Consider the following 23,189-nt stretch of genomic DNA (forward strand, 5'->3'; position numbering starts at 1 on the left):
CTCACAATAATAATAATAATGATAAATAATATATGACATATATTATATGTATAATATATGAATAATATAAATATATATTCTACATTTAAGTGCAGTCAAGGAACATATGCATTATACAGTCTGATGGCTGTCGCTATGAAGGACCTCCTGTGTGGTTCCGTGTTACATTTAGGGAGTCTTAGCCTTCCACTGAACGTGCTCATTCTCTACGCAAGGTTGGAGTGTAGTGGGTGGGAGGTGTTGTCCATAATGGGAGGTGTTGTCCATAATGGGAGGTGTTGTCCATAATGGGAGGTGTTGTCCATAATGGGAGGTCTTGTCCAGAATGGGAAGTGTTGTCCATAATGGGAGGTGTTGTCCATAATGGGAGGTGTTGTCCATAATGGGAAGTGTTGTCCATAATGGGAGGTGTTGTCCATAATGGGAGGTGTTGTCCATAATGGGAGGTGTTGTCCATAATGGGAGGTGTTGTCCATAATGGGAGGTGTTGTCCATAATGGGAGGTCTTGTCCAGAATGGGAAGTGTTGTCCATAATGGGAGGTGTTGTCCATAATGGGAGGTGTTGTCCATAATGGGAAGTGTTGTCCATAATGGGAGGTGTTGTCCATAATGGGAGGTGTTGTCCATAATGGGAGGTGTTGTCCAGAATGGGAAGTGGTGTCCGTAATGGGAGGTGTTGTCCATAATGGGAGGTGTTGTCCATAATGGGAAGTGTTGTCCATAATGGGAAGTGTTGTCCATAATGGGAGGTGTTGTCCATAATGGGAGGTCTTGTCCATAATGGGAGGTCTTGTCCATAATGGGAGGTCTTGTCCAGAATGGGAAGTGGTGTCCGTAATGGGAAGTCTTGTCCATAATGGGAGGTGTTGTCCATAATGGGAAGTGTTGTCCATAATGGGAGGTGTTGTCCATAATGGGAGGTGTTGTCCATAATGGGAGGTGTTGTCCATAATGGGAGGTGTTGTCCAGAATGGGAAGTGTTGTCCATAATGGGAGGTGTTGTCCATAATGGGAGGTGTTGTCCAAAATGGGAGGTGTTGTCCAGAATGGGAAGTCTTGTCCATAATGGGAGGTGTTGTCCATAATGGGAAGTGTTGTCCATAATGGGAAGTGTTGTCCATAATGGGAGGTGTTGTCCATAATGGGAGGTGTTGTCCATAATGGGAAGTGTTGTCCATAATGGGAGGTGTTGTCCATAATGGGAGGTGTTGTCCAAAATGGGAGGTGTTGTCCAGAATGGGAAGTCTTGTCCATAATGGGAGGTGTTGTCCATAATGGGAAGTGTTGTCCATAATGGGAGGTGTTGTCCATAATGGGAGGTGTTGTCCATAATGGGAGGTGTTGTCCGTAATGGGAGGTGTTGTCCATAATGGGAAGTGTTGTCCATAATGGGAAGTGTTGTCCATAATGGGAGGTGTTGTCCATAATGGGAGGTGTTGTCCATAATGGGAGGTCTTGTCCATAATGGGAGGTCTTGTCCAGAATGGGAAGTGGTGTCCGTAATGGGAAGTCTTGTCCATAATGGGAGGTGTTGTCCATAATGGGAAGTGTTGTCCATAATGGGAGGTGTTGTCCATAATGGGAGGTGTTGTCCATAATGGGAGGTGTTGTCCAGAATGGGAAGTGGTGTCCGTAATGGGAGGTGTTGTCCATAATGGGAGGTGTTGTCCATAATGGGAAGTGTTGTCCATAATGGGAGGTGTTGTCCATAATGGGAGGTGTTGTCCATAATGGGAAGTGTTGTCCATAATGGGAAGTGTTGTCCATAATGGGAGGTGTTGTCCATAATGGGAGGTGTTGTCCATAATGGGAAGTGTTGTCCATAATGGGAGGTGTTGTCCATAATGGGAAGTGTTGTCCATAATGGGAAGTGTTGTCCATAATGGGAGGTGTTGTCCATAATGGGAGGTGTTGTCCATAATGGGAGGTGTTGTCCAGAATGGGAAGTGTTGTCCATAATGGGGGGTGTTGTCCAGAATGGGAAGTGGTGTCCGTAATGGGAGGTGTTGTCCATAATGGGAAGTGTTGTCCATAATGGGAGGTGTTGTCCATAATGGGAGGTGTTGTCCATAATGGGAGGTGTTGTCCATAATGGGAAGTGTTGTCCATAATGGGAAGTGTTGTCCATAATGGGAGGTGTTGTCCATAATGGGAGGTGTTGTCCATAATGGGAGGTGTTGTCCAGAATGGGAAGTGTTGTCCATAATGGGGGGTGTTGTCCAGAATGGGAAGTGGTGTCCGTAATGGAGGTGTTGTCCATAATGGGAGGTGTTGTCCATAATGGGAAGTGTTGTCCATAATGGGAGGTGTTGTCCATAATGGGAGGTGTTGTCCATAATGGGAGGTGTTGTCCAGAATGGGAAGTGGTGTCCGTAATGGGAGGTGTTGTCCGTAATGGGAGGTGTTGTCCATAATGGGAAGTGTTGTCCATAATGGGAGGTGTTGTCCATAATGGGAGGTGTTGTCCATAATGGGAAGTGTTGTCCATAATGGGAGGTGTTGTCCATAATGGGAAGTGTTGTCCATAATGGGAAGTGTTGTCCATAATGGGAGGTGTTGTCCATAATGGGAGGTGTTGTCCAGAATGGGAAGTGTTGTCCATAATGGGAGGTGTTGTCCAGAATGGGAAGTGGTGTCCGTAATGGGAGGTGTTGTCCATAATGGGAGGTGTTGTCCATAATGGGAAGTCTTGTCCATAATGGGAAGTGTTGTCCATAATGGGAGGTGTTGTCCATAATGGGAGGTGTTGTCCATAATGGGAAGTGTTGTCCATAATGGGAGGTGTTGTCCATAATGGGAGGTGTTGTCCATAATGGGAGGTGTTGTCCATAATGGGAGGTGTTGTCCATAATGGGAGGTGTTGTCCAGAATGGGAAGTGTTGTCCATAATGGGAGATGTTGTCCATAATGGGAGGTGTTGTCCATAATGGGAAGTGTTGTCCATAATGGGAGGTGTTGTCCATAATGGGAGGTGTTGTCCATAATGGGAAGTGTTGTCCATAATGGGAGGTGTTGTCCATAATGGGAAGTGTTGTCCATAATGGGAAGTGTTGTCCATAATGGGAGGTGTTGTCCATAATGGGAAGTGTTGTCCATAATGGGAGGTGTTGTCCATAATGGGAGGTGTTGTCCATAATGGGAGGTGTTGTCCATAATGGGAGGTGTTGTCCATAATGGGAAGTGTTGTCCATAATGGGAGGTGTTGTCCATAATGGGAAGTGTTGTCCATAATGGGAAGTGTTGTCCATAATGGGAGGTGTTGTCCATAATGGGAGGTGTTGTCCATAATGGGAGGTGTTGTCCATAATGGGAAGTGTTGTCCATAATGGGAGGTGTTGTCCATAATGGGAAGTGTTGTCCATAATGGGAGGTGTTGTCCATAATGGGAAGTGTTGTCCATAATGGGAAGTGTTGTCCATAATGGGAGGTGTTGTCCATAATGGGAGGTGTTGTCCATAATGGGAGGTGTTGTCCATAATGGGAGGTGTTGTCCATAATGGGAAGTGTTGTCCATAATGGGAGGTGTTGTCCATAATGGGAAGTGTTGTCCATAATGGGAAGTGTTGTCCATAATGGGAGGTGTTGTCCATAATGGGAGGTGTTGTCCATAATGGGAAGTGTTGTCCATAATGGGAGGTGTTGTCCATAATGGGAGGTGTTGTCCATAATGGGAGGTGTTGTCCATAATGGGAAGTGTTGTCCATAATGGGAGGTGTTGTCCATAATGGGAGGTGTTGTCCATAATGGGAGGTGTTGTCCATAATGGGAAGTGTTGTCCATAATGGGAAGTGTTGTCCATAATGGGAGGTGTTGTCCATAATGGGAGGTGTTGTCCATAATGGGAGGTGTTGTCCATAATGGGAGGTGTTGTCCATAATGGGAAGTGTTGTCCATAATGGGAGGTGTTGTCCATAATGGGAAGTGTTGTCCATAATGGGAAGTGTTGTCCATAATGGGAGGTGTTGTCCATAATGGGAGGTGTTGTCCATAATGGGAAGTGTTGTCCATAATGGGAGGTGTTGTCCATAATGGGAGGTGTTGTCCATAATGGGAGGTGTTGTCCATAATGGGAAGTGTTGTCCATAATGGGAGGTGTTGTCCATAATGGGAGGTGTTGTCCATAATGGGAGGTGTTGTCCATAATGGGAAGTGTTGTCCATAATGGGAGGTGTTGTCCATAATGGGAGGTGTTGTCCATAATGGGAGGTGTTGTCCATAATGGGAGGTGTTGTCCAGAATGGGAAGTGGTGTCCGTAATGGGAGGTGTTGTCCGTAATGGGAGGTGTTGTCCGTAATGGGAGGTGTTGTCCATAATGGGAAGTGTTGTCCATAATGGGAGGTGTTGTCCATAATGGGAGGTGTTGTCCATAATGGGAAGTGTTGTCCATAATGGGAGGTGTTGTCCATAATGGGAAGTGTTGTCCATAATGGGAAGTGTTGTCCATAATGGGAGGTGTTGTCCATAATGGGAGGTGTTGTCCAGAATGGGAAGTGTTGTCCATAATGGGAGGTGTTGTCCAGAATGGGAAGTGGTGTCCGTAATGGGAGGTGTTGTCCATAATGGGAGGTGTTGTCCATAATGGGAAGTCTTGTCCATAATGGGAAGTGTTGTCCATAATGGGAGGTGTTGTCCATAATGGGAGGTGTTGTCCATAATGGGAAGTGTTGTCCATAATGGGAGGTGTTGTCCATAATGGGAGGTGTTGTCCATAATGGGAGGTGTTGTCCATAATGGGAGGTGTTGTCCATAATGGGAGGTGTTGTCCAGAATGGGAAGTGTTGTCCATAATGGGAGATGTTGTCCATAATGGGAGGTGTTGTCCATAATGGGAAGTGTTGTCCATAATGGGAGGTGTTGTCCATAATGGGAGGTGTTGTCCATAATGGGAAGTGTTGTCCATAATGGGAGGTGTTGTCCATAATGGGAAGTGTTGTCCATAATGGGAAGTGTTGTCCATAATGGGAGGTGTTGTCCATAATGGGAGGTGTTGTCCATAATGGGAGGTGTTGTCCATAATGGGAGGTGTTGTCCATAATGGGAAGTGTTGTCCATAATGGGAGGTGTTGTCCATAATGGGAAGTGTTGTCCATAATGGGAAGTGTTGTCCATAATGGGAGGTGTTGTCCATAATGGGAGGTGTTGTCCATAATGGGAAGTGTTGTCCATAATGGGAGGTGTTGTCCATAATGGGAGGTGTTGTCCATAATGGGAGGTGTTGTCCATAATGGGAAGTGTTGTCCATAATGGGAGGTGTTGTCCATAATGGGAGGTGTTGTCCATAATGGGAGGTGTTGTCCATAATGGGAAGTGTTGTCCATAATGGGAAGTGTTGTCCATAATGGGAAGTGTTGTCCATAATGGGAGGTGTTGTCCATAATGGGAGGTGTTGTCCATAATGGGAGGTGTTGTCCATAATGGGAGGTGTTGTCCATAATGGGAAGTGTTGTCCATAATGGGAGGTGTTGTCCATAATGGGAGGTGTTGTCCATAATGGGAGGTGTTGTCCATAATGGGAAGTGTTGTCCATAATGGGAGGTGTTGTCCATAATGGGAAGTGTTGTCCATAATGGGAGGTGTTGTCCATAATGGGAGGTGTTGTCCATAATGGGTGGTGTTGTCCATAATGGGAGGTGTTGTCCATAATGGGATGTGTTGTCCATAATGGGAGGTGTTGTCCATAATGGGAGGTGTTGTCCATAATGGGAGGTGTTGTCCATAATGGGAGGTGTTGTCCATAATGGGAGGTGTTGTCCATAATGGGAGGTGTTGTCCATAATGGCTAGGAGTTTTGCTAGACTTCTCCTCTCTGACACCACCGCCTGAGAGTTACTGGCCTTCTCTACCAGCTTGTCCAGTCTGCATGTGTCCCTCACTCTCAGCCCGCTGCCCCAGCAGGCCACGGCGTACAAGAAGGCGCCCGCCACCACCGACTCGTAGAACATCTTCAACACCTTTGTAGAGACGTTGAAGGATCCTGGCCTCCTGAGGAAGTAAAGGCGGCTCTGTCCCTTCTTCTAGAGGACCTCAGCGTCTTTTGACCCATTCAGCTTGTTGTCCATGTGTACTCCCAGCTATTTATAATCCTCAACCATGTCCACATCCACCCCCCTGATGGAAACAGGGGTCGCCGGAGTACTCCTCCTCCTTCCCAGGTCCACAACCAGCTCCTTGGTCTTGGTCACATTGAGCTGGAGGTGGTTCTTTCCACACCATGTGACAAAGTCCTCCACCAGTGCCCTGTATTCCTCATCATCACCATCCTCAATACACCCCACTATCGCAGAGTCATCAGAAAACTTCTGAAGGTGGCAGGACTCTGACTGATGGTGTAAATGGGTGGTGTAAATGGTGAAGAGGAAGGGGGAGAGGACTGTACCCTGGGGGGCCCCGGTGTTGCTGAGCAGCCTGTCAGACACACAGTCCTGCAGTCTGTCAGTCAGGTCATCTACAAGCCAGGACACCAAGGGGGCCTCCACCTGCATCCTCTCCAACTTCACAGCCAGTAGCCCAGGCCGGATGGTATTGAAAGCACTGGAGAAGTCCAAAAACATGACCCTCACACTGCTTGCAGGCTTGTCCAGGTGGGTGTGGGCTGGCTTCAGCAGGTAGATGACTGTGTCCTCCACTCCCAGTCCTGGCTGGTAGGCCAATTGGAGTGGGTCTAGGTGGGTCTTGACTCTGCTGTATCATCCATGATTACAAAATGGATACAGCAGAGGATTGGGAGAATGTCATGTGGTCAGATGAAACCAAAATAGAACTTTTTGCTATAAACTCAACTGGTCGTGTTTGGAGGAAGAAGAATACTGAGCTGCATCCCAAGAACACCATACCTACTGTGAAGCATGGGGGTGGAAACATCATGCTTTGGGGCTGTTTTTCTGCTAAGGGGACAGGACGATTGATCCGTGTTAAGGAAAGAATGAATGGGGCCATGTATCCTGAGATTTGGAGCCAAAACCTCCTTCCATCAGTGAGAGCTTTGAATGCTTGACCAAATACTTATTTTCCACCATCATTTACAAATAAATTCTTAATGTGAATTCCTGGATTTTTTTTTCACATTCTGTCTCTCACAGTTGAAGTGTACCTATGATGAAAATGACACACCTCTGTCATCATTTGAAGTGGGAGACTAAATACTTTTTTGCCCCACTGTGTATATATATATATATATATATATATATATATATATATATATATATATGTATGTATGTATGTATGTATGTATGTGGGAACACATAGCTGGCTGCAAGATCACGTAGACCCAATTCTGGAAAGCAGAGCCACACCAGTTGAAGTTCTTGGTCCAGTCAGTTTATGAGCCCTGCTACTCTCCTAAACTGTTCACCTGGGGCCTGATAGACGCACCTGTGTGGCAGCTCTAATCATTACAACACCTCCTCAGCTGTTGCTCAAAGGTAGATGGCAGGTATCAGTGGCACCACGACCAGGTCCTGTGGGTAATATCTGCACTGGCATCAACACCAGTTAGCGGCAACACCCAACCAAGAGAACGATTGCCTTTGTTCGAGCAGAAGAGAAACCTCATACCTCCAAGAAGACCCAGGTGGTCCAAGCAGTAGAGAAACCTCAACCCTCCAAGAAGACCCAGGGGGGGGGCCTTCTAACAACAGCAAGGGACTGGTTGACCTAGGGAGGCAGTTGCGATTCCCAGACATGGTCTTTATGTCTGGAGCCAGCAAGCAGGTGATGCTCCTTGGGCTAACTGTCCCCTGGGAGGAATAAATGGAAGAAGCTCAGGAAAGGTAGTACGCAGATCTTGTGCCTGAGTGCCTAAGGAATGGGCGGGAGGCCCGCTGCGAGCCTATTGAGGTGGGCTGTAGGCAAGTCCTTACACCAGGTCCTGGGACTCCTTGGGATTTGTGGACTACACAGGCGAAGAGCCATAAAAATCTTGGAAGCGTCTGAAAAGCCTTCACCTTGGCTCTGGTTGAGGAGCGGGGACGCGTGGCGTAGTGCCCTACCTGGACAGAAGTCCAGGAACCTGGGTCTGGTAGAGGAGGGGGGACGTGTGGCGTAGTGCCCTACCTGGACACAAGTCCAGGAACCTGGGTCTGGTTGAGGAGGGGGGACGCGTGGCGTAGTGCCCTACCTGGACACAAGTCCAGGAACCTGGGTCTGGTAGAGGAGGGGGGACGTGTGGCGTAGTGCCCTACCTGGACAGAAGTCCAGGAACCTGGGTCTGGTAGAGGAGGGGGGACGTGTGGCGTAGTGCCCTACCTGGACAGAAGTCCAGGAACCTGGGTCTGGTAGAGGAGGGGTACGTGTGGCGGAGTACGCTACCTGGACACAAGTCCAGGAACCTGGGTCTGGTAGAGGAGGGGGGACGTGTGGCGTAGTGCGCTACATGGACAGAAGTCCAGGAACCTGGGTCTGGTAGAGGAGCGGGGACGCGTGGCGTAGTGCCCTACCTGGACAGAAGTCCAGGAACCTGGGTCTGGTAGAGGAGGGGGGACGTGTGGCGTAGTGCCCTACCTGGACACAAGTCCAGGAACCTGGGTCTGGTTGAGGAGGGGGGACGCGTGGCGTAGTGCCCTACCTGGACACAAGTCCAGGTACCTGGGTCTGGTAGAGGAGGGGGGACGCGTGGCGTAGTGCGCTACCTGGACAGAAGTCCAGGAACCTGGGTCTGGTAGAGGAGGGAGGACGTGTGGCGGGGTACGCTACCTGGACACAAGTCCAGGAACCTGGGTCTGGTAGAGGAGGGGGGACGCGTGGCGTAGTGCCCTACCTGGACACAAGTCCAGGAACCTGGGTCTGGTAGAGGAGGGGGGACGCGTGGCGTAGTGCGCTACATGGACAGAAGTCCAGGAACCTGGGTCTGGTAGAGGAGGGAGGACGTGTGGCGGGGTACGCTACCTGGACACAAGTCCAGGAACCTGGGTCTGGTAGAGGAGGGGGGACGCGTGGCGTAGTGCCCTACATGGACACAAGTCCAGGAACCTGGGTCTGGTTGAGGAGGGGGGACGCGTGGCAGAGTACGCTACCTGGACACAAGTCCAGGAACCTGGGTCTGGTAGAGGAGGGGGGACGCGTGGCGTAGTGCCCTACATGGACACAAGTCCAGGAACCTGGGTCTGGTTGAGGAGGGGGGACGCGTGGCAGAGTACGCTACATGGACACAAGTCCAGGAACCTGGGTCTGGTTGAGGAGGGGGGACGCGTGGCGGGGTACGCTACCTGGACACAAGTCCAGGAACCTGAGTTTGGTTGAGGAGGGGGGACGCGTGGCGTAGTGCCCTACCTGGACACAAGTCCAGGAACCTGGGTCACCCGGGTGATGGATGGTGTTTGATTAAGACCTGAAACACTCTATGATCCTGGGAGAATCACTGATTATGTGTCCAGGTTGCACCATAAGGTGTATTATAGTACTATATATATATATACACACTCATACATATATATATATATATATATATATATATTTATATAAATATATATGTATATATAGTTATATATAATGTGTGTATATGTTGTGCCCTCAGTGTTGTTGTACAACTTGGCAAACAGCTAACAAACAAAGCAAGACGACTATTAAAGTTCCAAAGCAGATGAAAGCATTTAGTTTCTTTATTGTTGTTGATCTTACTTTTTCTTTTTAGTATCTTTACTTTTGTCCTGCACTGGACTTGTATTTTTTTCTTGCACAACTGAAATACACACAATAACAAATGTATAAGTTATGTGATTCAAATAACAAAGTGAAATGTAATACACAATATTAGCTGGACACAAATGTACAACATTATCATCAAACAAATACTGCTGAGTATTGAAACTATTTCGATGGTGGAAATATACAACTGGCCGCCATTTTAAGTCCTCAAAACATCCATTAAAAGAGTGCACAAAAATCATTTTTCAATAAACAACTTAGTATCAAATTGAACCACGTTTCATTTTAATATTGAATTCCATAAACAAATTAAACGGTTTACTTACAGACTTATCTTTTCCAAGCCTTGTAAGATCTAATTAAACTTGTCTACGTCTCAATTGTCTCATCAATCAACTGAAGTGACATCGTCTACCTGCAAGTGCACAAACTAATGAGGTGTAGTCTTGTCATATTGCCACTAGGTGTCAGTAAGAGTCTACAATCAAATGGGAATAACAATATATATATATTAATATATCCATCCATCCATTTCCTACCGCTTATTCCCTTTGGGGTCGCAGTGGGGGGGGGGGTTAGGGTTGGGGTTGGGGTTAGGGGGGTTAGGGTTAGGGGGGGGGGGCTGGAGTCTACCTCAGCTACAATCAGGTGGAAGGCGGCGTACACCCTGGATAAGTCGCCACCTCATCACAGGGCCAACACGGATAGACAGACAACATTCACACACTAGGGACCATTTAGTGTTGACAATCAACCTAGCCCCAGGTGCATGTGGGAGGGGCCTATCCCCAGGTGCATGTCTTTGGAGGTGGGAGGGGCCTATCCCCAGGTGCATGTCTTTGGAGGTGGGAGGGGCCTATCCCCAGGTGCATGTCTTTGGAGGTGGGAGGAAGCCGGAGTACCCGAAGGGAACCCACACAGAAAGATGCCATATACAGTACATACCTATATATATATATATATATATATATATATATATATATATATATATAGGTATATATATATAATATGTATGTGTGGGAAACATCACAGGACTACTTCATCCTGATGATTGAGGGAAGCCCTCATGAAACAGTTCTGTAGAGATGAAGTAGTCTTTGTCACGCCACTAAGTTTATGTTTTGGTTTTGTCAGGTTATGTTTAGTTTTTTGGACATTTAAGTTCTGTCTTGGCACTTCCTGTTTTGTTTTGGTCTCCATGCCAACTCATTAGTTTTCACCTGTCATGTGACGTCTCTGTCCTCAGCCTCACACCTGTTTGCACTAATTATCACAGCTACTTAAGTCACTCTTTTTCTTGTCTTCTTTCTGGCATCTTCACGCACGCACGCACGCACGCACGCACGCACGCACGCACGCACGCACGCACGCACGCACGCACACACACACACACACACACACTGCAATACTACCTTCATGCCCTCCTCCACCTCGCCATCAATGCCCCTTGTTTTGATCCAGGTAAGTTTAGTATTTATGCCACCGTGCACTCTTTTGTTTCATGTCTTTAGTCCTGACATTGTGCTAGTTTTATTTTGATTAGTCTTGTTTATTATCCACCATTGGGCGCATTCTTGGTCCGCCTTTTTGTAGTTTGTTTGTTTACAAAATAAATAGGATGTAGTCACGTCCACGCCTCGCTCGTGCTGATCCTCATCTGCGTCTAGGAAACAATCCACGTCCAAGCCAAGTTGGGACAGAAGATGCCAGAAAGAAGACAAGAAAAAGAGTGACTTAAGTAGCTGTGATAATTAGTGCAAACAGGTGTGAGGCTGAGGACAGAGACGTCACATGACAGGTGAAAACTAATGAGTTGGCATGGAGACCAAAACAAACCAAGACAGGACTTAAATGTCCAAAGAACTAAACATAACCTGACAAAACCAAAACCAAAACATAAACTTACAGGCGTGACATTCTCGTGATTTTTCCCACACATTCATATTGTGCTCTACCACCATATCCACTACTATTCTCTAAATAATCCAATCAGGACATACACACACACACACACACACACATATACATATATATATATATATATATATATATATATGTATATATATATATATATATATATATATATATGTATATATATACATATATATATATATATATATATATATATATATATATATGTATATATATATATATGTATGTGTAACTGCTGTGTACCCGTCCCGTCAAGAATCCACACACAGGCTGGTTTGGATGATGTGGTTCTTTACTGCTAGCTGCAATGAGTGATGAGAATGCACACACACACAATATGTGGTTAGCACCTCTGCTGGTTTCGATGTCACTAGCAGAGTGCAGGAAGTCTGCTCAAATACATAACATTTTCATATTTTTACAAATACATGAAATACAGTTACAGGTGTAACTTAATACAATGGTTTTTAACAGTATACTTTTTCTGTGTGATCGTATAGTGGTTTTAACTTGTTTTATCTTCACTGGTATTACAATCAATTCAATACAATATATTTTTAACTTGTTTTTTAACCAACATCATCCTTTTTTTTATATATTTATGAAATAGAAGATAGAAAAGTACAAAATACAATACAAGACATGACATGACAAAATCATTAAATGGACTTTTAGCACCCTCTGGTGGCGACTAGCGAAAATGACAGACCACATTGTGTCCATGCCAAAATGTCGGACAATTCAAACTTAAACATGAATGTACGAACAGGTAACACGCACATAGTGCAACAATTATTACCTGCAATTAATAACACACACATAGTGCAACAATTATTACCTGCAATTAATAACACACACATAGTGCAACAATTATTACCTGCAATTAATAACACACACATAGTGCAACAATTATTACTTGCAATTAATAACACACACATAGTGCAACAATTATTACCTGCAATTAATAACACACACATAGTGCAACAATTATTACCTGCAATTAATAACACACACATAGTGCAACAATTATTACCTGCAATTAATAACACACACATAGTGCAACAATTATTACCTGCAATTAATAACACACACATAGTGCAACAATTATTACCTGCAATTAATAACACACACATAGTGCAACAATTATTACCTGCAATGAGTGATGGGAATGTACACACACACAATATGTGCTTAGCACCTCTGCTGGTTTCAATGTCTGTAGGGGAAATAATATGGACTTCAGTGCAACATAGTAGTACATCTAAGGTGAGCAACAACTAATAATATGGACTTCAGTGCAACATAGTAGTACATCTAAGGTGAGCAACAACTAATAATATGGACTTCAGTGCAACATAGTAGTACATCTAAGGTGAGCAACAACTAATAATATGGACTTCAGTGCAACATAGTAGTACATCTAAGGTGAGCAACAACTAATAATATGGACTTCAGTGCAACATAGTAGTACATCTAAGGTGAGCAACAACTAATAATATGGACTTCAGTGCAACATAGTAGTACATCTAAGGTGAGCAACAACTAATAATATGGACTTCAGTGCAACATAGTAGTACATCTAAGGTGAGCAACAACTAATAATATGGACTTCAGTGCAACATAGTAGTACATCTAAGGTGAGCAACAACTAATAATATGGACTTCAGTGCAACATAGTAGTACATCTAAGGTGAGCAACAACTAATAATATGGACTTCAGTGCAACATAGTAGTACATCTAAGGTGAGCAACAACTAATAATATGGACTTCAGTGCAACATAGTAGTACATCTAAGGTGAGCAACAACTAATAATATGGACTTCAGTGCAACATAGTAGTACATCTAAGGTGAGCAACAACTAATAATATGGACTTCAGTGCAACATAGTAGTACATCTAAGGTGAGCAACAACTAATAATATGGACTTCAGTGCAACATAGTCGTACATCTAAGGTGAGCAACAACTAATAATATGGACTTCAGTGCAACATAGTAGTACATCTAAGGTGAGCAACAACTAATAATATGGACTTCAGTGCAACATAGTAGTACATCTAAGGTGAGCAACAACTAATAATATGGACTTCAGTGCAACATAGTAGTACATCTAAGGTGAGCAACAACTAATAATATGGACTTCAGTGCAACATAGTAGTACATCTAAGGTGAGCAACAACTAATAATATGGACTTCAGTGCAACATAGTAGTACATCTAAGGTGAGCAACAACTAATAATATGGACTTCAGTGCAACATAGTAGTACATCTAAGGTGAGCAACAACTAATAATATGGACTTCAGTGCAACATAGTAGTACATCTAAGGTGAGCAACAACTAATAATATGGACTTCAGTGCAACATAGTAGTACATCTAAGGTGAGCAACAACTAATAATATGGACTTCAGTGCAACATAGTAGTACATCTAAGGTGAGCAACAACTAATAATATGGACTTCAGTGCAACATAGTAGTACATCTAAGGTGAGCAACAACTAATAATATGGACTTCAGTGCAACATAGTAGTACATCTAAGGTGAGCAACAACTAATAATATGGACTTCAGTGCAACATAGTAGTACATCTAAGGTGAGCAACAACTAATAATATGGACTTCAGTGCAACATAGTAGTACATCTAAGGTGAGCAACAACTAATAATATGGACTTCAGTGCAACATAGTAGTACATCTAAGGTGAGCAACAACTAATAATATGGACTTCAGTGCAACATAGTAGTACATCTAAGGTGAGCAACAACTAATAATATGGACTTCAGTGCAACATAGTAGTACATCTAAGGTGAGCAACAACTAATAATATGGACTTCAGTGCAACATAGTAGTACATCTAAGGTGAGCAACAACTAATAATATGGACTTCAGTGCAACATAGTAGTACATCTAAGGTGAGCAACAACTAATAATATGGACTTCAGTGCAACATAGTAGTACATCTAAGGTGAGCAACAACTAATAATATGGACTTCAGTGCAACATAGTAGTACATCTAAGGTGAGCAACAACTAATAATATGGACTTCAGTGCAACATAGTAGTACATCTAAGGTGAGCAACAACTAATTCAAAACGAAGATTCCACAACATAACATTTCAATTGCTGTTAAATAACTGCGTATCTTACAATGAACATCACGTTAGCTTTAGTGTCATTTACAATACTTGGCGGAGGAATATCAGAACATGTTTTACTATTAGCAGAGTGCAGGAAGTCTGCTAATAGCTTCCGGTTTCCGGTCATATTTACAGATTTTCAGGTACCAGCAGATGGCGCAATTGGACCTCATTGCATTACAAAACAATATACATATTTTAGCAGGAATTTCACTCAAATAATTAAAGTATTTTCTATACCCGTTACGTATATATATATATATATATATATATATATATATATATATATATATATATATATATATATATATGTGTGTATATATATATATATATATGTGTGTATATATATATAATTCCTGTTTGATACCTGATTATGACCTCTTTGTTTCCTGATTATTTCATCACTATTTCCTGTTTATTATCTAATTATTTCATCAGCATTTCATGATTACATCCTGTTTGTTACCTGATCATTTTATGTTTATTTCCTGGTTATTTCATGATGGTTTTGTGATTATTTTTATTTATTTATTACCTGATTATTTCATGATCATTTCATGATTGTTTCCTTTTTTTTACCTGATCTTTTCCTATTTATTTCCTGATTATTACTTGATTATTTCACAATCATTTAAATAATATTTCCTGATCATAACCCAATTATTTCACGATCATTTCATGATTTTTTCTTGTTTATCAGAAGGTGTGCGTATGTTTCAGAAGGTGTGCGTATGTTTCAGTAGGTGTGCCAATGTTTCAGAGGGTGTGCGTATGTTTCAGAAGGTGTGCGTATGTTTCAGTAGGTGTGCCAATGTTTCAGAGGGTGTGCGTATGTTTCAGAAGGTGTGCATATGTTTCAGAAGGTGTGCGTATGTTTCAGAAGGTGTGTGTATGTTTCAGTAGGTGTGCCAATGTTTCAGAGGGTGTGCGTATGTTTCAGAAGGTGTGCGTATGTTTCAGAAGGTGTGCGTACGTTTCAGAAGGTGTGTGTACGTTTCAGAAGGTGTGCGTATGTTTCAGTAGGTGTGCCAATGTTCAGTAGGTGGGCCAATGTTTCAGAGGGTGTGCGTATGTTTCAGAAGGTGTGTGTACGTTTCAGAAGGTGTGCGTATGTTTCAGAAGGTGTGCCAATGTTTCAGTAGGTGTGCCAATGTTTCAGAAGGTGTGCGTATGTTTCAGAAGGTGTGCGTATGTTTCAGAAGGTGTGCGTATGTTTCAGTAGGTGTGCGTATGTTTCAGAAGGTGTGCGTATGTTTCAGAAGGTGTGCGTACGTTTCAGAAGGTGTGCGTATGTTTCAGAAGGTGTGCGTACATTTCAGAAGGTGTGCGTATGTTTCAGAAGGTGTGCGTATGTTTCAGAAGGTGTGCGTACGTTTCAGAAGGCGTGCGTATGTTTCAGTAGGTGTGCGTATGTTTCAGAAGGTGTGCGTATGTTTCAGAAGGTGTGCGTACGTTTCAGAAGGTGTGCGTATGTTTCAGAAGGTGTGCGTACATTTCAGAAGGTGCGCGTATGTTTCAGAAGGTGTGCGTATGTTTCAGAAGGTGTGCCAATGTTTCAGTAGGTGTGCCAATGTTTCAGAAGGTGTGCGTATGTTTCAGAAGGTGTGCGTATGTTTCAGAAGGTGTGCGTATGTTTCAGTAGGTGTGCGTATGTTTCAGAAGGTGTGCGTATGTTTCAGAAGGTGTGCGTACGTTTCAGAAGGTGTGCGTATGTTTCAGAAGGTGTGCGTACATTTCAGAAGGTGTGCGTATGTTTCAGAAGGTGTGCGTACGTTTCAGAAGGCGTGCGTATGTTTCAGTAGGTGTGCGTATGTTTCAGAAGGTGTGCCAATGTTTCAGAAGGTGTGCGTATGTTTCAGAAGGTGTGCGTATGTTTCAGAAGGTGTGCGTATGTTTCAGTAGGTGTGCGTATGTTTCAGAAGGTGTGCGTATGTTTCAGAAGGTGTGCGTACGTTTCAGAAGGTGTGCGTATGTTTCAGAAGGTGTGCGTACATTTCAGAAGGTGCGCGTATGTTTCAGAAGGTGTGCGTACGTTTCAGAAGGCGTGCGTATGTTTCAGTAGGTGTGCGTATGTTTCAGAAGGTGTGCCAATGTTTCAGAAGGTGTGCGTATGTTTCAGAAGGTGTGCCAATGTTTCAGAAGGTGTGCGTATGTTTCAGAAGGTGTGCGTATGTTTCAGAAGGTGTGCCAATGTTTCAGAAGGTGTGCGTACGTTTCAGAAGGTGTGCGTATGTTTCAGAAGGTGTGCGTATGTTTCAGAAGGTGTGCCAATGTTTCAGAAGGTGTGCGTATGTTTCAGAAGGTGTGCGTATGTTTCAGAAGGTGTGTGTATGTTTCAGAAGGTGTGCGTATGTTTCAGAAGGTGTGTGTATGTTTCAGAAGGTGTGTGTATGTTTCAGAAGGTGTGCGTATGTTTCAGAAGGTGTGCGTATGTTTCAGAAGGTGTGCGTATGTTTCAGAAGGTGTGTGTATGTTTCAGAAGGTGTGCGTATGTTTCAGAAGGTGTGTGTATGTTTCAGAAGGTGTGCGTATGTTTCAGAAGGTGTGTGTATGTTTCAGAAGGTGTGCGTATGTTTCAGAAGGTGTGCGTATGTTTAATGAATGTCAGGTTTTGCTGAGTGATGTTTCTAAGCAGCATGTGAATGTCATGCAGACTTTGTCCTGATGATGCAAGAACTCCATGAGGCGGTCAGCCTGGACGACGACATGAATGATGGAGACCTGGGTGACGGGACCACCTTTCTGGGGGACGGGACCACCTTTCTGGGTGACGGGACCACCTTTCTGGGTGGTGGGACCACCTTCCTGGGTGGTGGGACCACCTTCCTGGGTGGTGGGACCACCTTCCTGGGTGGTGGGACCACCTTCCTGTCCAGCAGAAGGAAGAAGCAGCCCTCAGGAGAAACATCTTGTCTTCCCAAAGTCATGATACCTGCAGGCTGGGAGAAGAAAGTTCCAGGTGATGACCTTCACTTGCTTTTGACTTGAGCTCTCAAGTCTCCATTTCACCTTTTGCTAATATTCTTTAGCTGGCCAGCAGAGGAAGTGCTTCTTTCTTCCAGATGACATCAAATATAATCATCCTCATCAGTAGTCCCAGGCCAGAAAGCATCTGTGAGACTCCGAGTACAATCCATTCCTGTTGTGTATCCTGATGATCACCATACAGAACAGGAAATACCTGACGCAAAACAGGAAGTGAGCAAAATAGTTTTTTGAGTGCAGTTTGCCTTTTTCCGATACCAACACCTGGTTCATCTTTTTTAAACATGCCAGATTCAAGTTGGCAACTCCTCGTTAAATCTCTTCTTGTTTGACTGCTTGGGCTCAAGTGGACCTCAGGTGCTACATTGGTGCCCTCTCATGTGGTGCACTCTCATGTTTAGCACTCTCATGTTTAGCACTCTCATGTTTAGCACTCTCATGTTTAGCACTCTCATGTTTAGCACTCTCATGTTTAGCACTCTCATGTGGTGCACTCTCATGTTTAGCACTCTCATGTGGTGCACTCTCATGTGGTGCACTCTCATGTGGTGCACTCTCATGTTTAGCACTCTCATGTGGTGCACTCTCATGTGGTGCACTCTCATGTGGTGCACTCTCATGTGGTGCACTCTCATGTTTAGCACTCTCATGTGGTGCACTCTCATGGGGTGCCCTCTCATGTGGTGCCCTCTCATGTGGTTCCCTCTCATGTGGTGCACTCTCATGTTTAGCACTCTCATGTGGTGCACTCTCATGTGGTGCACTCTCATGGGGTGCCTTCTCATGTGGTGCCCTCTCATGTGGTCCCCTCTCATGGGGTGCCCTCTCATGTGGTGCCCTCTCATGTGGTGCACTCTCATGTGGTGCACTCTCATGGGGTGCCCTCTCATGTGGTGCCCTCTCATGTGGTGCCCTCTCATGGGGTGCCCTCTCATGGGGTGCACTCTCATGGGGTGCACTCTCATGTGGTCCCCTCTCATGTGGTGCACTCTCATGTGGTGCACTCCTCATGTGGTGCCCTCTCATGTGGTGCACTCTCATGTGGTGCACTCTCATGTGGTGCACTCTCATGGGGTGCCCTCTCATGGGGTGCCCTCTCATGTGGTGCCCTCTCATGTGGTGCCCTCTCATGTGGTCCCCTCTCATGTGGTGCACTCTCATGTGGTGCACTCCTCATGTGGTGCCCTCTCATGTGGTGCACTCTCATGTGGTGCACTCCTCATGTGGTGCCCTCTCATGTGGTGCCCTCTCATGTGGTGCCCTCTCATGGGGTGCACTCTCATGTGGTGCCCTCTCATGTGGTGCACTCCTCATGTGGTGCCCTCTCATGTGGTGCCCTCTCATGGGGTGCCTTCTCATGTGGTGCCCTCTCATGTGGTGCCCTCTCATGTGGTGCACTCTCATGTGGTGCACTCTCATGGGGTGCCTTCTGATGTGGTGCCCTCTCATGTGGTGCACTCTCATGTGGTGCCCTCTCATGTGGTGCACTCTCATGTGGTCCCCTCTGATGGGGTGCCCTCTCATGTGGCGCAGTCTCTTGTGGTGCCCTCTGGTGTGTGGTATCTCTCAGTCGTCCTCAGTCGAGCGTCCATTGGAGTCTCCTATCATTCCGGTTCTCCATACACCTGGCCAGCTCTGTAGAGCTTTCAGCTCCCGCATCTTTCTTCAGGATGTCCACGTACGATAGCGCGAGACGTCCTCGCGATCAATGCTGGTGAGTTGGTTCCCATAGGACCACCCTGCTGGCCGGGAGCTTCCGATCTCTTTGGCAGTGGCCTGCCAGCCTTATCCTCCGAGCTGTTACCTTCTTGCTGAGCCTCGGCAGTTGCCAGTACAAGTCCTTGTTGGTGATGTGGATGTTCTGGTCAACATCCAGAACAGCTTGTATCTTTCTGGTGTAGCACCCATCGAGGAACTTCTGCAGGGTGGGTGTCAGGGTCCAGCTCTCACAGCCATACAGGAGGACAGACTCCACAGTGGCGTGGAATAGACTCAGCTTTATGTGTCGGGGGACATTCCAGCACCAAACTCTTGACATACGGTTCAGGGCCTTCCACCCTAGTACCTTCCTGACCTTAAGGTCTTCTTCTGTGGAGTTCATCCAGGAACCCAAGTACTTGAAGTTTTTGACCTCTTGCAGAGCGTTACCATCTGATGTTGCTATGGGCGGGTGGTCTGTGTGTAGGTTCGCGGTGAGTTTGAGGACCTCAGTCTGCTGAGGCCAACCCTGGCACATTCCACCTCCACTCTGTTCAAGAGTTCCTGGGGTACTACTTTTTTTTCACACACAACCTTACTTTCTATTGTGTGTGTGCTTGGGTCTGGTGTTGTGTACATCTGACTACACACAACACTTATCTTCTATTGTGTGTGTGCTTGGGTCTGGTGTTGTGTACATCTGACTACACACAACACTTATCTTCTATTGTGTGTGTGCTTGGGTCTGGTGTTGTGTACATCTGACTACACACAACACTTATCTTCTAATGTGTGTGTACTTTGGTCTGGTGTTGTGTACATCTGACTACACACAACACTTATCTTCTATTGTGTGTGTACTTTGGTCTGGTGTTGTGTACATCTGACTACACACAACACTTATCTTCTAATGTGTGTGTACTTTGGTCTGGTGTTGTGTACATCTGACTACACACAACACTTATCTTCTAATGTGTGTGTACTTTGGTCTGGTGTTGTGTACATCTGACTACACACAACACTTATCTTCTATTGTGTGTGTGCTTGGGTCTGGTGTTGTGTACATCTGACTACACACAACCTTATCTTCTATTGTGTGTGTGTGTTTGGGTCTGGTGTTGTGTACATCTGACTACACACAACACTTATCTTCTATTGTGTGTGTACTTGGGTCTGGTGTTGTGTACATCTGACTACACATAACACTTATCTTCTAATGTGTGTGTACTTTGGTCTGGTGTTGTGTACATCTGACTACACACAACACTTATCTTCTAATGTGTGTGTACTTTGGTCTGGTGTTGTGTACATCTGACTACACACAACACTTATCTTCTAATGTGTGTGTACTTTGGTCTGGTGTTGTGTACATCTGACTACACACAACACTTATCTTCTAATGTGTGTGTACTTTGGTCTGGTGTTGTGTACATCTGACTACACACAACACTTATCTTCTATTGTGTGTGTGCTTGGGTCTGGTGTTGTGTACATCTGACTACACACAACACTTATCTTCTATTGTGTGTGTACTTTGGTCTGGTGTTGTGTACATCTGACTACACACAACACTTATCTTCTAATGTGTGTGTACTTTGGTCTGGTGTTGTGTACATCTGGCTACACACAACACTTATCTTCTATTGTGTGTGTACTTTGGTCTGGTGTTGTGTACATCTGACTACACACAACACTTATCTTTTAATGTGTGTGTACTTGGGTCTGGAGTTGTGTACATCTGACTACACACAACACTTATCTTCTAATGTGTGTGTACTTGGGTCTGGAGTTGTGTACATCTGACTACACACAACACTTATCTTCTAATGTGTGTGTACTTGGGTCTGGAGTTGTGTACATCTGACTACACACTGAGACAGTGGCGTGGGTAGCGTGCATCGTGTTCTTTAAAATATACACGCTGTATAGCTCAGGAACGGTATAGCTCGGTTGGTAGAGCGGCCGTGCCAGCAACTTGAGAGTTCCAGGTTCGATCCCCGCTTCCACTATCCTAGTCACTGCCGTTGTGTCCTTGGGCAAGACACTTGACCCAGCTGCTCCCAGTGCCACCCACACTGCTTTCAATGGAACTTAGATATTGGGTTTCACTATGTAAAGCACTTTGAGTCACTAGAGAAAAGTGCCATATAAATATAATTCACCTCACTTCAGATGTACGTGAAGTGTGTAATTAATCCCAACATATGGTGTGCGACTATGTGTTGTGTCTAAGTATTACAGTGTGTTGTTGAAACTGTGTGTTGAGTGAGAGGCGGAAGTCAATGGAGGGCAACACAGGCTTGAAAGTCCAGAGACAGACGGCAGGTCAAGGGCTGGAGCGAGACATCGTGGTTGGAGGGCAGGCGGCAGGTGGAGATCCAGAGAGGCAGCAGAAGGTCCAGAGGGGATCCAGGAAGACGAGACACACAGCTGGACAATGGGGAAGGAAGACGAGACACACCGCTGGACAATGGGGAAGGAAGACGAGACACACAGCTGGACAATGGGGAAGGAAGACGAGACACACAGCTGGACAATGGGGAAGGAAGACGAGACACACAGCTGGACAATGGGGAAGGAAGACGAGACACACAGCTGGACAATGGGGAAGGAAGACGAGACACACAGCTGGACAATGGGGAAGGAAGACGAGACACACAGCTGGACAATGGGGAAGGAAGACGAGACACACAGCTGGACAATGGGGAAGGAAGACGAGACACACAGCTGGACAATGGGAAAGGAAGACGAGACACACCGCTGGACAATGGGGAAGGAAGACGAGACACACCGCTGGACAATGGGGAAGGAAGACGAGACACACAGCTGGACAATGGGGAAGGAAGACGAGACACACAGCTGGACAATGGGGAAGGAAGACGAGACACACAGCTGGACAATGGGGAAGGAAGACGAGACACACAGCTGGACAATGGGGAAGGAAGACGAGACACACCGCTGGACAATGGGGAAGGAAGACGAGACACACCGCTGGACAATGGGGAAGGAAGACGAGACACACCGCTGGACAATGGGGAAGGAAGACGAGACACACAGCTGGACAATGGGGAAGGAAGACGAGACACACAGCTGGACAATGGGGAAGGAAGACGAGACACACAGCTGGACAATGGGGAAGGAAGACGAGATACACAGCTGGACAATGGGGAAGGAAGACGAGACACACAGCTGGACAATGGGGAAGGAAGACGAGACACACAGCTGGACAATGGGGAAGGAAGACGAGACACACAGCTGGACAATGGGGAAGGAAGACGAGACACACAGCTGGACAATGGGGAAGGAAGACGAGACACACAGCTGGACAATGGGGAAGGAAGACGAGACACACAGCTGGACAATGGGGAAGGAAGACGAGACACACCGCTGGACAATGGGGAAGGAAGACGAGACACACCGCTGGACAATGGGGAAGGAAGACGAGACACACAGCTGGACAATGGGGAAGGAAGACGAGACACACAGCTGGACAATGGGGAAGGAAGACGAGACACACAGCTGGACAATGGGGAAGGAAGACGAGATACACAGCTGGACAATGGGGAAGGAAGACGAGACACACAGCTGGACAATGGGGAAGGAAGACGAGACACACAGCTGGACAATGGGGAAGGAAGACGAGACACACAGCTGGACAATGGGGAAGGAAGACGAGACACACAGCTGGACAATGGGGAAGGAAGACGAGACACACAGCTGGACAATGGGGAAGGAAGACGAGACACACAGCTGGACAATGGGGAAGGAAGACGAGACACACAGCTGGACAATGGGG

At 45.6% G+C, this 23,189-nt stretch overlaps 1 protein-coding gene across 1 annotated transcript in view; it reads left to right on the forward strand.

Annotated features, from left to right (window-relative positions):
- LOC133543721 (cell cycle checkpoint protein RAD17-like) overlaps nt 1-23,189 on the forward strand; it is a 125,705-nt gene that overhangs the window by 68,200 nt on the left and 34,316 nt on the right. Inside the window, exon 16 of the mRNA XM_061888506.1 lies at nt 17,364-17,669. Within this exon, the coding sequence (XP_061744490.1) occupies nt 17,364-17,669 (306 nt within the window). The remainder of the gene's footprint in view (nt 1-17,363; nt 17,670-23,189) is intronic.

The sequence above is a fragment of the Nerophis ophidion genome, linkage group LG01 (genome assembly GCF_033978795.1).
Source record: "Nerophis ophidion isolate RoL-2023_Sa linkage group LG01, RoL_Noph_v1.0, whole genome shotgun sequence".
Taxonomy (NCBI): domain Eukaryota; kingdom Metazoa; phylum Chordata; class Actinopteri; order Syngnathiformes; family Syngnathidae; genus Nerophis; species Nerophis ophidion.